Source organism: Triturus cristatus, chromosome 10 (assembly GCF_964204655.1).
Source record: "Triturus cristatus chromosome 10, aTriCri1.1, whole genome shotgun sequence".
In the NCBI taxonomy this organism is placed as follows: Eukaryota; Metazoa; Chordata; class Amphibia; order Caudata; family Salamandridae; genus Triturus; species Triturus cristatus.
Genome location: NC_140593.1, coordinates 1,154,680,562 through 1,154,696,314, shown reverse-complemented (window position 1 = coordinate 1,154,696,314; position 15,753 = coordinate 1,154,680,562). Strand labels below are relative to the sequence as shown.

The window sequence follows — 15,753 nt, the reverse complement described above, 5'->3', positions numbered from 1 at the left end:
TAACATTTCTTCTACACTGATTTACATACCAATGATTGATTGTATCCGTTGGGGGGGTGTGGGGGGGGGGGGGGGGTGGCGGCCTGGAACCGATGTGAGAGGCTTCGGAGCTCCGGCCGGCATAACCCCAGTAAATGATTATCCTGAGCCCCGGTCACATATATTTTGTGCCTACTGAACGGCGGACTGTCCTGGGAGTGCGTTGCTCTCATTATTGCAGCTAAGCTGGCTGCATGGCAGAGAAAAACCGGCTGGCTATGAACTGCGAGTGAGCGGCCCGGAGCGATACAAGATGGCGGCTGAAGAGGGGAGGAGCAGCTAGCCCTCGACGTTCTGACCGGGCCATGATACTCATTGGAGTGGGACGGAAGCGGAGACGCCGCACTTTGAAAGGTGTTGGCGGAAGACCTGGTAGACCCCCTCACACGCGTCACAGCGAGGTGAAGACAGGGACTGCACTCGCGGCGGGAGGCGCCACCCAGTTGAGATCGGAAACTCCTGGGTATGCGCCGTAGTGCAGATACATTAGACGGCAGCTGTTTCATCTCCCTGCAGCCCGGTAAGGAGCGAACTGTTTGCGGAGGCAGAGATTCGCCATTGGGAGGCTTTGCGGGGGAGCTGGTGTGCGGGACGGCCCAGCCGCAGCATGAATAAGGGGTTGGGAGTGTGCTTCCCCCCCTAATGTCCTGATAACTTATGAGTGCAGCAGTGGATGGCTGAGCAGCTGGGAAGTGTTCGCTGCAACAGTGCAACATTAGCAAAAGCAGTGAATGCATGTTTAACGTGTCCACTCTGATGGGAAGGTTGATCATTGAGACTACACCTGAGATCATGGACAAAAGTTGTGTTCTGCCTTTGTACTGGCTGCATAAGGAAGGCCCTAATGTAACACGCCTGGGCGGGAGGGAAGGGTGGGGGGGGGGGGGATCAGTTGGGGATAGTTTGAATAGATACACAGGAACTGTGAAGTTACAGCTAAGCAAATGGGTAATTATCGAGTTGTTAAGTCAGCCGTGGATGCCCTGGTAGTAAACGGATGGAGCCAAGCTATTAGATGCCATTGATAAATGTTTTACCACTTTGTGGTGTTTCTTTGCAATATCATGATAGGAACTAGACGAATGAATCTAAAGTTGTATTGATAAATGTGATAGTGATTGTTGGAAAACTCAATAAAATCTGTTTCCAAAAAAAAAATAATGATTGATTGTTTCTGTCTCTGTTTAATATGTGTGCAATGGAAAGTACACCCTACACTGGTACGAGACGTTATAAAACAAATTAAATACATCTCAGAGAGAGTGGTAATGGTGACCTTGAGGGGCACTGTTAAAGGATAATAGTGAGGGAATCACTGGCGGGGTGGTCATTGGGGTGCGCCAACAAACGTTGTCACACAGGGCGCCACCAGCGCTAAGGCCGGCCCTGCGCGGGGCATATTGTGTGCCTCTGAGAGAGTATTCATGGTAATTGCAGCACATGACTGGGACTGCGATTAATATGAATACTCACATAATCTGCACTGATGTGCTGCTGCAACCACACGTGCGGTCGGGTTACTGGCGCACACAGCCTTGGCTGCAGCGCACAGAGACCTTACAGTGCCGCACACAGAGGTAAAAAATTTGAGAGAACATTGATTCTAGCCCCCCCTACGCAGCTCCTCAGGATACTCTCCCTCTGCTGTGGATTGCCAGGACGAGTAGTATTGACCCTTTTACTCAGATATTTCCTTTTCCTTTTAACTAAAATTTTGTAAGCAGTTTTAAGTAAAACATCCGGGGGTCTCTATGGCACAAACCAAATAGGAAATACTTCCTACCAGAGTCTCTGTGCATTCTGTTATTTCAAGCAACAATAGATCCTCAAATTACCAGCTCAATGAAAGCTGAATGCATGCTTTACTCTGGCCTCAGAAGAAAATTGGCTAAGCTCAAACCAATTTTAACCATTTTACTCCCTAGTGTCTTCAGCTGAACATCTAGCAACTTTAACTCTGGCTGCCTAGCATTAAAGCATATACACTTTGAATGCAAGCGTGCACTCAATTTTGCCAGTATGGATGGCCATAATTTAAGACATTATGGAAGTCTGCCTTCACTGCGATCTACGAATGACACTCCTTCCTACTTTTATCACACCCTGGCCTGACCGTAGACGCTAAACCTTACTCTCCTTCTTGCTTCCCATTAAAGAGTCACATCCAAGTCTTTTTGGACAACCCTCAGAATAAACAACTTGCCAGACCTCTCGTACTCTATTCCCAGGAACTGTTCACTTGTTCTCTGCAGAGTTCCCATCAGTCACCATGCTTACTCAAATCTGCTCCCTAGGACATTAGGGCACACTTTTTCCTCGTGAGCTCGAGAACTCATCGGGCCTTGCAGCAGCGGACAGTGCCTCCTTCTCCAATTCTCTAGAGTTTTACTATCCACAACTGGTTCAAGCAGAGCATTCTTCAGTCCTAGGACGGGCTTCTTTACTGCCTTCACAGCAGATCCAGGACGGTAAAACCTATGGGGGGTACGCCTTCAGATTCAGGCATCTGAGGGTCAGGTCTCTATCCAGTCGCTGTATCTCTTCTGCTTTGCTGACTGCTGGCAAGTGAAAGCAGTCAATGATCAAAGTTCCTCATAATGCATCCAGGTTGAAGACATTCCTTTACTATTATTGCATCTTTCCACTGTTCACATTCTGTGCACAGAGTCATATAGAAAATGGGGATCATTCATTAGTTGCAAGCACAAAATTGAATCTGCAGGTTTTGCAAACCAATTCCAAATGGAAAAACTAAATGTATGTTTGGGTTCAGTTTGCAATGCCCCTGCCACCTGAGAAACACGTTCAACTACCGATTTTGTTAGCAGCACATAAATAGCTTTAGTTGCTGGAACTCCGGTCTCATACAAAATAGCACTGCAGACACAGTTGGCGCCAATACTCACCGTGCGCTCAATGGCAGGCTGATTTTTCTCCAAGCCATACCAGCTGACCAACTTTTGCCAGACCTCCGCGGGCACCAGAACATAGTCCTCATCTTCCACCAGCTTTTCTTTAAGTCGGTGCGTTTCCAGATCTGATTAGGAGGGAGAAAATGTTGGAGCCAATGTTAAGTACTTAATGAACATGTGCGGCTCTAGGTTATGCCCTACAACACTCTTTTGACAGTTACACAATTGCATCTGGATCCAAAAACATCAACCCTAATACAATGAACAATCCAAAGACTTTTCTTCACACTCTGTGAGAGGGCACTGAGCTGAAGCATCAGGTTTTATGCACATTATAGTGTACAGAAGCCCGGATTACTTTGAGTGTTTGCATTCAACCCATTAAGTACCCATTTCTAAATGGCTCAATACAAACCTAATGGGTTGAACAGAGGTACAGGTGTAACTTTCAGCTATAGTCAGTGGATGAAGAAAATATTCAACAGTTACTGGCCAGTTACATTAACGCTCCAGCTTTTGAATCCTCTAAACATTCATAACTTTGGGGAACTACTACCAGAAATCCCTACAAAGACATAATGGGGGGTGCCACAAAAGCATCTTAAATTTAGGAAAGACACACTTCTGGCTATAAATATTTTAAACAGCTCACTGGCGACAAAGCTGATCATCCACAAACAGGAAAACAGAATCGTCTGATTCTTAACTAACACAGACACACTACTGTGTGACACATACCAGGATACTGCAAGATCATCTAGCACTTGTTCTTGGGAGAATTCTCCCTAACAAATGCACTGTGCTGTAAGGAGATGTCAAGAACTTACTCCCACATTCTAAATTAAAAGGAAAACATTAAAATGTTTCGGAATGGATATTTTAAAATATTAGCTCAGCTAATCTGCAGTTCACCAATTATGGTCAGTTATATTTATTTATATTCCTTAATGTTTGTAAAACAATTTTTTGTCGTTTTTAAATACTAAAGGGTTTTTATTCCCCAGATACTTCCATAAACTGCTCTGGCTTCTTTGGGAAAAACGCAACAGGTTCCTGCTGTCACAGAAGGGACACTCTGGGCACAGAGAACATACTGACACAGGTACAAAATTAGCGTGATTGAAAAAAGGCAGTTAATTCATCTCATGCCTACGACCTGAATCCAGACAAGTTTCTAGTGCTAAAAGTGTGGAAACAAAGCAAACCCCTTCTTTGGGCATTTGCCAATCTTTTTTTCAAGAAAACATAAGAACAGCATTCCTTGCTGGCCTGAACAACAACAAAATCACAAGAAAAAAAATAACACTCACAGGCCTTGCTACAACAAACCAGACCTATCATTAGAACCCCAGCAAAAAGGCTTTAAAAAACATCTATAGATGGTGGGATGGAAACTGCACTGGGGTGGGGTTTGAACACAAAATAACTGCTCAGTGCAAAATTTCAAAGTCTACAAAAGGAAGTTGAATCTGTATCATTCCAGTTATAAAAGGGTTTTAAGTGTTCCCTAAAATGCTCCATGAATGAACAAGTGCTCCACCACATCTGTTCATGAACTGTTCCAATAAGCATAAAGAGTGATGAATGAATTCCCAAAATACATCATGCACCTTGCCATCATGGATGTCAAGTTAGCATTTGATGGCATAACTTTAAATGCACCCAGATTGAAGCTGAAGCCCCAAAGAAGCCAGTGAACTCTATGAAAGTGTATGCAGGGATTACGTTTTTAGCATTGAAAAAAAATATATTGAATTCCACCCCATTACCATCAAAGAGCTCGACGTTGTTAATGTGCCCAGGGAAGGTGCTAGAGTTCTGATCACCCGAGTCCACATAGGTTTTCCACTGCTGGTACCACCGGTAATCCAACAAATACCTACAGAAAAACAGAGTAAAAAATATTAAAGGATGTGCTTGGTCTTCTCAGGAAAACAGAGAACAGTGATTTGTCAGCACTGAAAGCAGTTGTGTTGACTGAGGAAATACCAGACCATTACCTTTTTATCCCCATTTACTGATGCCAGTGCATTTCCAGGTCACATCTGACAATCAAAAGCATTGGATTATTCTGGGCAAGGCTTTAAAATGACAAGCTCTAGGACGTGGCACAAAGATAAGAAAAAAACTGAGCAGGCAATCATTCCACTGTTCTGTATGCTGCCACCAGTTACTGAGGGAATCAGGAGGTACATTGCAATATGTACTGTGGCATAAATATACTGCAACCACCTGTTAGTGGTAAAAGATCAAATATGATTTATTAAAACTAAAAATTATAGCGATATATTACATACACACAAGCCTATTTAGAAAATAATTCTTAGGCAGGTTGTGTAAAATAAGTAAATACACAAAATAAAATCAAAGTGTGCAAAACCTCCAACTACAGCCACTCGACTGGGATCCTTATAAAAGCATTTTCTATTCCAGCATGAGTTTCCTTGATCTAACCCCAAAACACAATAATGCTTCAAATGGATTTAACAAACGTCCCTCCTTTCCTTGAAACAGTTGAAACACTGGAAAAAGACAGACTGCTCTGAGCAAAAAGAAAGACAGTACCTTGGGTCAATTCATAAGGTATAGGACGCACCGAAACATTTATGTATGAGTGAATGGAATATATCCAAAGGAGGTCGCACCAGAGTTAGCTGTAGTTCAACACAGCTGAAACAAATGTAATTTTCCTAAGTACTTGCAATGTACAACCACCAGGGCCAGCTATACCTGATCTCTCAAATTCACTATGCCCACTAGTCAATGGAAGCTTATGTCAACCCCATACACACTTACGGAGACCAGAAACCAAGCCTGTGGTTCTTAAAGGTAATATCTCACATGGCTGTGTGGTTTTGTTAAGCAAAAGTTCTCAATCATTTACATCTCTCGCTTGCAAATTTGGATGGGGCATCAGAGACTTGATATGGCTCACATCCACTAAAGGTAATAACGGTAGACTGTGTGGGCATATGCCCTTTGGGACCACATCATTTTCCAACTCCAATTTCAATGACTGACCTACTTACTCGAAAATAGTCATGTGACTGACTGATCCATTAAAAACGCACTTCCCATTCTGAGGGGAAACTTGTCTAACCACTACAAGAGAGATCAAAAATTGCATAAAAATCTTCAAACATTCAAATAGCTTTGGAAGGGGTTGCCAGGACGTGTGTACAATGACATGCTGGCAATGGCATCATACTTAGTCAAACTGGGGATTTATCATGTATTCCTTTGAGAATGGGTCCCTCAGTTCTATTCTTCGGGTCCACAGAGGTAGGGGGATACTACCCACTGACAACCCCCGTGGAGAAATGAAACATGTTATTTATTAGCAGCTAGGCCAACACTTCTCAAACTGTGGGGCGGGATCCGCTGGTGGGTCCGGAGCAGACTTTGTAAGTGACAATGGTCCTTTTCTTTATGCAAGTAATATGTAAAAATGATTATTCTTGTTTGTGCACCAGTTCAAAGGTGATAAACAATGTCCCCAGGTACTATTTTTAAAAATCCCTTGTAGGTACTCCCAAGCCAATAGACAACCATACCACTTCTGTATGACTTCCACACATAAATTGAGAAATATGGATGTGGTCTACTGGATCTGGGGAACAAGGTTTGACTCATGGCATTGGCTTAACACGCTTCGGTTGTGGGGAAATCTCTCAGTCCATGGTGCTTATAATAAAAATTAATTTGACCTTGTTCAGGGTAAAGTAGTGCTCATGTAAAGTGCTCAAATGCCCTTGGGCCGAGTTTCTGCTATACAACTAAAATACACACACACATATATATATACATATAGTCATCAATGAGGTCATAGAACATGCCATGAGTGATGTAACATGTGAGGTCATAACCCGTGCATGGCAAGGACACAATATATAGTTACTTCAGTTAACTAGAACTGGTGGATTTCAGTATTTTTTAGCTTAAAAGGTGACACTAAAACAGACATTTACACTTAACTAGAACGTCACTTTAACCTTTCTTTTTTGTTCCCAGTGAATTTAGAAGGTTTGTGTAACGTAAAATAATATTTTATTACCATGAGCAACTATATCAACCCCGCCCCCTCCACCTCCTCACCCCTATCACCTTCTGGGCGTGGAGTGCATGCAGCCAGGTCCTGCACCCAATCCCCTGCCATTTACTGCATGTAATGGCAGCCGTAATATTTGTTCATGTTGTGGTCAGCCAATCAGGGTGCAAGCTACTGCTAGAGCAAAAGCCCTCTCGACCAATTAGATCGCTCTCTTGTCTGATGTTGCGTGCCCGCAGAACTCCTGCATTCCTAACCGTCCAGATATCTATAAAGTTTGAATCATAAGTTCTCAAAAACTACTGAACGTATTTACAGCAAACAAAAAGCAGACATTCTAGGTAAAGATCTAGCATTCTGCCAAATATGGTTCCATTCGCCATTTTGGAGGTGGAGTGGTACAAAAACCTCTATGGAAATTGCAATGAAATTGTATTATGGGTCACCTCCTTTTTGCTTCTTATTTCTGACGGATCACCCTGGACCTTTCCATGGAAGGAGCAAGATGGATGAGGAGTCTTCGCAAAACCTTCCAAAAAAATATTCAAACGGCTCCAAAAGGTAGAACAAACCAAAAACATACATTGGCGTGGTCAACGTTGTGACGTTTAGAAACAGTTGCTGTTATTATATAAAAAGAAAATGCCTCAGCATGTCCTTTAAACTAGGTGGAATGCAAACGTTTGTTATTCTAAAAACTGGGATGTGGTTGTAAAATGTTTTGGAAGCACTGAGCTAGGCAGATTGCTCAGTTTATGAAGTCCCCTTCTGCCTTACCTCGCAGTTTGTGGTGGGCCAAATTGTGGGATAACTTTACAATGGAGAAGCTGAGAGTATCAGCAAATGATACACTAACAAACATCAGACAGGTATGAGCCACCTTCATATGTATGTATCAAATCATCTGATCCCAAATACGGCCACATTGTTTATTTCAGACTAAATAAAACATTGCACATTGGAGACCATGTCTCCTGTCCATGACGTAGGGAGAAAGGATGGTGAGGGGTGGGGACCATGGGGGTGGGGATATGTGGATTCGGGGGTATAGCTGTTGACTCTGGAACCAGGGTCCCAGCTTCCAATCCCCAGTCTGGATGCTTGGCACATTGTGCCATTCTGGGCACATCACGTGATCTCCTGGAGTTTAATAATAAGAAAAAAAAGTGAAATGCAATCTATACCATGTATTTGTGTAAACCCTCCAGGTAATGTACAGCCATTGCTTCCCACCTAGGTTTGAACTAAGTAAATACCAATATATACCTTACATAATGCTAATCCATAGTATTTTTGGCATCATTATGTTAGAGCCTACATGAACGTTGCACGTGTTTAAGTTCAGTTGACTGATCAGCCAATCATCCAAGTACAGTTATACTTCGATGCTTGTGTGTTTGACAAAGTTGGTTCTACTTTCATATATCTGGAGAAAGCATTCAGCGCAAATTTTAATCCAGCAGGATTCTGCACTAGTGATGGTTTTTGCAGATGAAACATTTTAAAATATTACTGTGCTGTTGAAAAGAAAACTGAACATAGGTGCCCTTTAAATCTATGGCATAAACTCTGTGCTGTTTCGTAACTGAATATGTATCGTATGTAGAGCCAACATTTTGCATTTCTTCTCCCAGAAAAAAAGTTAGCATGTCTACAATGGGTCAAATTCTTACTGTTGCCACTTGCCCACACAAATAAGGAGCAGCCCTTTTTTACTCAGTGCTTCAATATTTCAATATTACCACAAGATGATAATCAATGCTTTACAAAACATCCAACTGAATTAATGCTTCAGAGCACAATAACACCATTATCTTTTGTTTCACTCAGATGTGCTGGAACCTGGTTGTGGATTCTCCCTTGTACTGCGGTTGTGGATGTTGAAGGCAGGGGAATAAAGCAGCTGATTAACTAGCTTTTTAGGTATTTACCCAAGACAGCGAATGTGCTGTGGTTTGTAGGACACTGCTTGCTTACAGGGGACTTAGGACCAACCCATTGCTTACAATTGTTTGGCTTCATTTCCACTCATGTCCTTTCTTCTCTTTGGTGTGTGTGTACCTGCCTCACTTCCTCTTAATGTATTTATCCCTCCCATGAATCATGGCCCAAGTACTACTTTCTTGCCCAGTGTCCTTCCACTGCTCATGCTTTCGGAGCCAATTTCTTAACTTTAGTTGCAGCACTCCAAAAGTGCATGTGTTTGCACAGGCTGTCTCCCCATGCCCTTCCCGCCCTGCTCCACCTTGTTGCTTGACACCCTCCCCCCTGCATTTCTACTTGCCCGTGTTTTTGCTTCCCCATCCTGTTCTGCATGATTTTACTTGCCCCTGTTGTTTTCTGTCACCTACCACCCTGTATTGTTTCTTGTTCGTTCCCCACACTCCATTGGCGAGTTTTTGCTTCATGTGGAAACAGAGATGGTTTTAATGGTATTTTGTATGGCTCCACTGTTACAGTTCACAACCATAGCCTTTGGGGTGGAGTTTGGGAACACTCATGGTACACACGCTTCTTGACTTTAGAGTCTCTGCCTGTTTTTAATCACTATGGTTATAGTTACGTGCGTGGTGAAAACAATGTATGCAGAAAAGGGAACAATCTGTTAAATTTGTGATGTCAGACACAAAAAACGTAGCCAAAAGACCTTACTTGCTACAAGGCTATGGCAAGCATTTGCTGAAGGCTTAGCCACACCCATCAGCCTTAAATAAACCATCATTTCTATCTCTTTGTAATCTAATGCTCAACCTCTCATGAAGCAGATCTTCTTGCCATGATTTCACATATACCAGTGCCCTGTCACATAAACTCAAAGTGCAGAAGAACTTGCTGCTTGTAACGTTTGTGGTTCAAGTTTAGCACACCTTATCAAAATAATCCATTTTGTTGTACTCTACCACCAGTGGAACAGAGGAGATTGTAAAGTAGCATTCCATATCTTTCCAACCATATAAGCCACAACAGGTTCATGGTGAACCTTACTACTTCAAAAATAATAGGTCAGTTTTATACTGCCCCTTTAAGGCAAACATTTAGAGACAGTCAAGGACATGTCCATATTAAGTTCTTAAAGCTCCGTAAAATACTTGACCACTGGTCTTCCTGGAGGTATTGGTAGAAGTGATACAAATACGATTGAAGCCTCAGTTGGAAGGGAGATAACCTTTATACTCAATTTTTTCTGGTGCTCTTTATTGCTTTATAAAAGCAAATAATACTGGCACCTACTAAGATACACAATGCGGCAGACAGATCCAGCAACTATGGCGAATTTGAAACCCAATGTAAAGAGTAAGTTCTATCTGCCATTCTGTGTCTCTGTCATGCGTGACTACCCAACCTCAGCTGTTTTGTCCCCAGGATGCTCTTCTCTTGGTGTTCTGGGCTTTTGTTTTCTCATCACCAGTTGTAGTTGCTTAGGTGCAGTGAAAACTGTGTAACTATAGGTAGGAGACCTAAGGTGGTTATGCTCTGGTTGATGCTGTTGTGAAGCAAAGGTATTATCCGCTAGAGCATGAGTGGGCAAGAGTTCAACCAAGGGCTCTGCCAGTTCCTAAGATGAAAAAATCCTTCTCTACCTGCTCTGTAGTAGTGTTGTGCATATACTAGACACTTTGGAAAACAGGCAACTCTAGGTTTGTCCATTGTTGTTGGATGTCGAGGGGCACAGTGTGTGGCGTTATTCCTGTGGGCAAGGCTCAAAGGTGCAGGTACAACCCATTGTTTTCATATGCCGCTTGTGGTGCCCATTTCTTGAGCGCCACACTCTTTTCACAACAAGGTTGTGTCATTACTTTATTCATGTGCTGCTGGTTTGCACATCCACTAAACAACAACGACCCATTGACCAGTTACATAGAAAACAAAATGCTGCTTTAAGAGTGCTCATTCCTTCTCACATACGTTTAGAATATCGGTAGACCAACCGGCAGTGAGCTGACCATGTCACATGTCGGACCCGCAGGCATCACATCCAGTTCCGTCAGACACACCACAACCACACACACCAAATCAACATACCAATCCACCTGCAGTCAATGCAACTATACTAGTGCTCTTAACAAGTTAAGATAACAAATTCCTACGGATTTCTCCCATAGCAACGACAAGTGAACAAAAGGTTTATTTTCAGTGCAAGGAGGTCTCCCACCCCCACAAATATGAAACATTCATTTGTAATGCCATAGGTCTCACATTACTGAAAGTTTGAGCTATTGGGGTGGCTAATAAGAACGCAATGCCAATAGCTCAAACTTTCATCAACGTGAGACCTATTGCATTGCAACTGATTGTTTACCTTCGGATCTTTGGCACAATTTAATTGTACTGTGCAGTGCACAAGTGTCTTTATATTGCACAAAACAGTTAAATAATTAAGCAAAACAACAGAAAACACACATCCTGGGTTGGATATAAAATCATCCCTGCAAACTGTGCACGTGCCCAAAAATGAGAACTACTTTAAGGCCATAATACCTCATCTGCTCCTATGCTTGAAGGGAAACGGCTTATGGTGCTGAAAGCAGCTATGTTACAAAGGGTTGACCGCAATAAACTGGATCTACCTTCTTATAACAAAAAAGTGCACTAACAGAAACTAGAGTACCTGAATTGGTGCAGTGCACCTCGAAGACCTGACCTACTTACTCAAAGCACTGATCAGAAAACACAGAGCACATCATGTTCACTGCATAGCTCCTCTTCAGGACAGTGGGTAAGAGCACACGTTTTGGGAAAGGTTAAAGATGTGAAAGAAAAACAGGGTATTTTTCCTTCTTCAAATTAGAGTATATTGCAGGTTTTCCCGTAGCTGATACAGCCTCTTGTTACAACAGTTAAGGCATGTTTCTGAAACTTGGATCTGGTCACTATGTGCTATTCTCACACTGGATCATACAAACAAGCATATACACTTCATATGGAAAATAATATAGCATGAACAAAGAACCAAGGGAATGTGAACTTTAGCAGGCTCAAGAAAGCTGCCTTATCAAGCAGTGTACATTTCCTGGCCTCCTATCCATTACTGCTCAAGCACCAGAAAAAAGATTATGACTAGGTTGAATGTAAGTGTAAGGAACAGACATAAAACACATAACAAATGCAAGTCTTGGTAACAAATACTAAGGCAAAAAGCCATGACTACAGAACAACAGTCAGGGTGGCCACTATTTGCTTGTAGTATGCCAGCTTCTAAAAAGTCCCATCCAGAAATAGTTTGATCCCTTGACTGTTAAAAATAACACTGGTACTGTGATGGGGATTAAACAAGAAAGTAAGCTGTTTCTAAGCTGTAGATTTTCATGAGCTAGTTACCTAGTCGTTAGTTTTTTTTTGTAGACACCCACATGGAGGCAGATGGAAAGAAGAGTTCCTTCATCTACCTGTATATTTTCAATAATGTAATTTCTTTCATTTTTACATACTGGGTTAAGACATTACTTGATGTGCCTCTTCTACCAGGTAGGCAACTTGTAAAACTTGATGGGGCAGACAGTGGTTTTATGGTGGCTGCATTATTCTGCAGTCAATATTCAGCTGGAATACCTTTTCCTGAAAGGCAAATACCTCCATAACTTCTCTTTTTCAGTTTTTCTTCACTTGAAAGTTTAGATATTTGTTCTTAAAATGGGATAAATGGGCAATCTGAGTTAATCCCCTCTATGTAAAATGTCAAAACTTAGCATTGTACCATCGGTGGCGCAAGAGCAGAATATCACTGCTATTACTTGATCAGTACACATTTGGACAACCACACATATTAGTGGAACATAAATTAGAGTAAAGCACAATGCAGCATTATTTGGTCTGCGTTTTTGTCACACCTTTTCCCCTACTTATAAGCAAAAGGGACTACTGGTCAGCAGCAGCAATATTAGGTTGCTTGCAAACTCTATTTGAATCTTCCTTAGTTTCCTGGTATCTGCAGGAATAGCTGCAGTTAAAAAATGCTCTAGGAGATAATTAGGGATTGGAATCACAGGTAACATTTATTACAATTAAGGATCCAAGTTTTCTGTTTTTACAGATACAGACCGAAAACAATGTGTTCCCGGTCTGTATTTTTAAAAGTGCTTTTTGTGACAGACTCTCAAAGCGGTCTTTCATGAATTCCAGGCAAAAGCTGAGTAGATAGACAGTTTGGGGAGTTAAAAAAACAGGACGAGATTTCCTTAAATTCAGGCATATGTTAACATACATTTGTAGTATAACACTAATATTCACCTGTGGGTGTAGTATTTTGTTATATGTGGCTGCTTAATTTGCTCAAACACGGCAAACATCCACGTTCGAGTGCAAGTTTTTTGAGTTAAATAAATTTGGAAACATACCATTTTACGACTTCATTTATTCTCAAAATAAATATGGATAAATGCCAATAAGAAGCAAAAAACAAAGAACAATAAATTCAGACGGAAATGTTAAAAATAAATAACATTGAACCAGGAGCCCTAATTACAATTGATGAACTAAACATTCAACTACAAGTGATCTTTGTAAGTGGCCTGTGCTTCACATGGCTTCAAATTTGAAAAATGTACGTGCCTAGCACTTTCGTTGAGGAGCTATGACAGCAAACGCTTTTCTATGAAGCTGGGATTAAGATCATCTAGGAATGGACCTGGTGCTTCTGGGTTCAATCAATCCAGGATTTTAAGCGCGGCAAAACACCTGTGAGGGTATCACAGAAATAAATTGTAGGCACGAGGAGACGGTGATTTGCCCAGAATCACATGATGTTGATGCGGAGACTCTAGCCTGGTTCTCACAGGCTCCAAAATCAGCAGCTCAGACCTTTACACCACATCCTCTCCCTTAACCCCTTCGGTGCTCATGACGGAATGGTTCCGTCATGACCCACGGTTGAGCTGTGCTCATGACGGAACCATTCCGTCATGACCACACCCGCGCAAGATTCCGTCAGCACAGCGGCGGAATCTGCGCAGCATCGAAGGGGTTAATGCCAAGGTTACTGCCATGTTGTTGTTTACAAGTACCATCAAAGGAGAATACACCATAACCAAAGGATTTACTGTAGTATACTGCATAGTCTTGCTGTACCTACAAGACTATGCTAACAAAAACAGTGGTCCCATACAGGTAAATTTAGCACTGCATCACAATTTAGAAATCAAAATTGGAATTACAAATGTAATAATGAAAAAATAGGGTATTTAATTCACATATAAATTGAACACAGAATGAACATATACGAAAAAGGTGAGTGAGCAACCGTGACAGGGCAGAGGGAAATCAGCCGATTTTCTTACTACAGGCAAGTGACTTAAAAGGTGACTTTTCAATATGTGGGAATGTAGGTAAACAGAAAGTCACAATCTTAATTACATCTCATACTCCACAATTACTGTGGTAAGGAAATCAACTGATTTCCCTCTGCCTTGTCACGATTGCTCACTCACCTTTTTCGTATACTAATTTTAATTTTGGGGATCAGGTCTTCGATAATGGCCATGCAAGACTCTGTATTGTCTTCCTCTCCCTCCGGAACACCTAGGATTCTTATGTTCCCCCTTCTGTTACGGTCATCCAGTTCCGCCGTCTGCCTTTGGAGTATTGCCGTTGTCTTGGTTAGTGCCAGAAGGCCTTTATTTGTCTGTTGGTCCCCGTCTTTTATGTCGCTAACCCTCTGCTCCACCACCGTCAGTCTGTGTGCCGCGTGGATGTCTGCTCTGACCGCGGCCAGTTCAAGTTGAATAGCATCCATAGTTCGTTTTGTTGATTTGGCTAGGTCATGGACCTCCGCCAGTTTTTTCAGAATCATGTCCCGTGTGCTATTGATATCTGGTCTTTGTTTGATGGGAGAGTCTGTTAGCGTGTCTCCCTTATTCTTTTTCTTGACTGCTGCGTGATTTTTCCTTCGTTCCCAGCCATGATTGGCAGGCCTCTCTTGGCTTGCTGTAGCTCGAATCTTCTGCCCCCTTTCTGCGCTATGGGTTGGTATCTCTGCACTTGTGAGAGTTCGCTTTGAGCCCTTTTGGTTTTCTCTTTCAGCGGCGCTTGTTGTATGGCTTTGCCCTGTTGCTTTGTGGGGCTCGCTTGCGTCCTTCTCTCCTGGGTAGGTTGTGGTACATTTGAGGGCCTTATCTTGATGTCTTCGTGATGCTCTTGTTGACGCCACCTCTCCTGTTTGCGGTATTTGTCCGCCGCCCATCTACCGATGTACACTGACCTTCGCTGGGGGTATTTGCACCTTTAGGGCAGTTATGTGCTTCCCGTATGCTCTTTTCTTGCCTGTCTGCCCCTCGTTACCAATCCAGGGCAGGACTGCTCATCTCCAAGAACTGCACTCCTTATCTTGTTGCCCCGTTTTGGGCTCGCACTGCTTTTCTTGTGCATCTTCTTTCTGCTTTTTTAATTTTTTTTATTTTTTAAATGGCGGCCCCCACCGATCAGTTTTGTTTTCTCCTCTCCGCTTTGTCCCAGGCGTGCCACTGGAGGGGGTCGCTTGCAGGGGTTTCCCTTTCTCTGAACCAAGCTGTCAGTGTCCTTTGTCTTTTGTGTGTCCTTGTCTGCCACTTGTCTCTCGGGCCCCACACTGCACCGCATCAAGTTCCTTTGTACTCCGGAGTTCGCGCTACTTACCTTTCTGCAACTAAGATGGCGGCCCCCCCACTAATCAGTTCCAGTTTCGGTTCTTCTTTCCCGGGGGTAGGGACGGCTCTCCTCTCCTACACGTCCCGGGGGTGTCGCAGGGGGTGGGGGGGGGGGGGTTGTAGCAGGAGACTACTG

The 15,753-nt window shown here is 42.7% G+C and overlaps 1 protein-coding gene across 1 annotated transcript in view; it reads right to left on the bottom strand.

Moving 5' to 3' along the window:
- USP11 (ubiquitin specific peptidase 11) overlaps positions 1–15,753 on the bottom strand; it is a 401,576-nt gene that overhangs the window by 362,839 nt on the left and 22,984 nt on the right. The window contains exons 2-3 of the mRNA XM_085629511.1: positions 4,721–4,830; positions 2,946–3,076 (exon numbers count right to left, since the gene is read on the bottom strand). Of these exons, the coding sequence (XP_085485637.1) occupies positions 2,946–3,076; positions 4,721–4,830 (241 nt within the window). The remainder of the gene's footprint in view (positions 1–2,945; positions 3,077–4,720; positions 4,831–15,753) is intronic.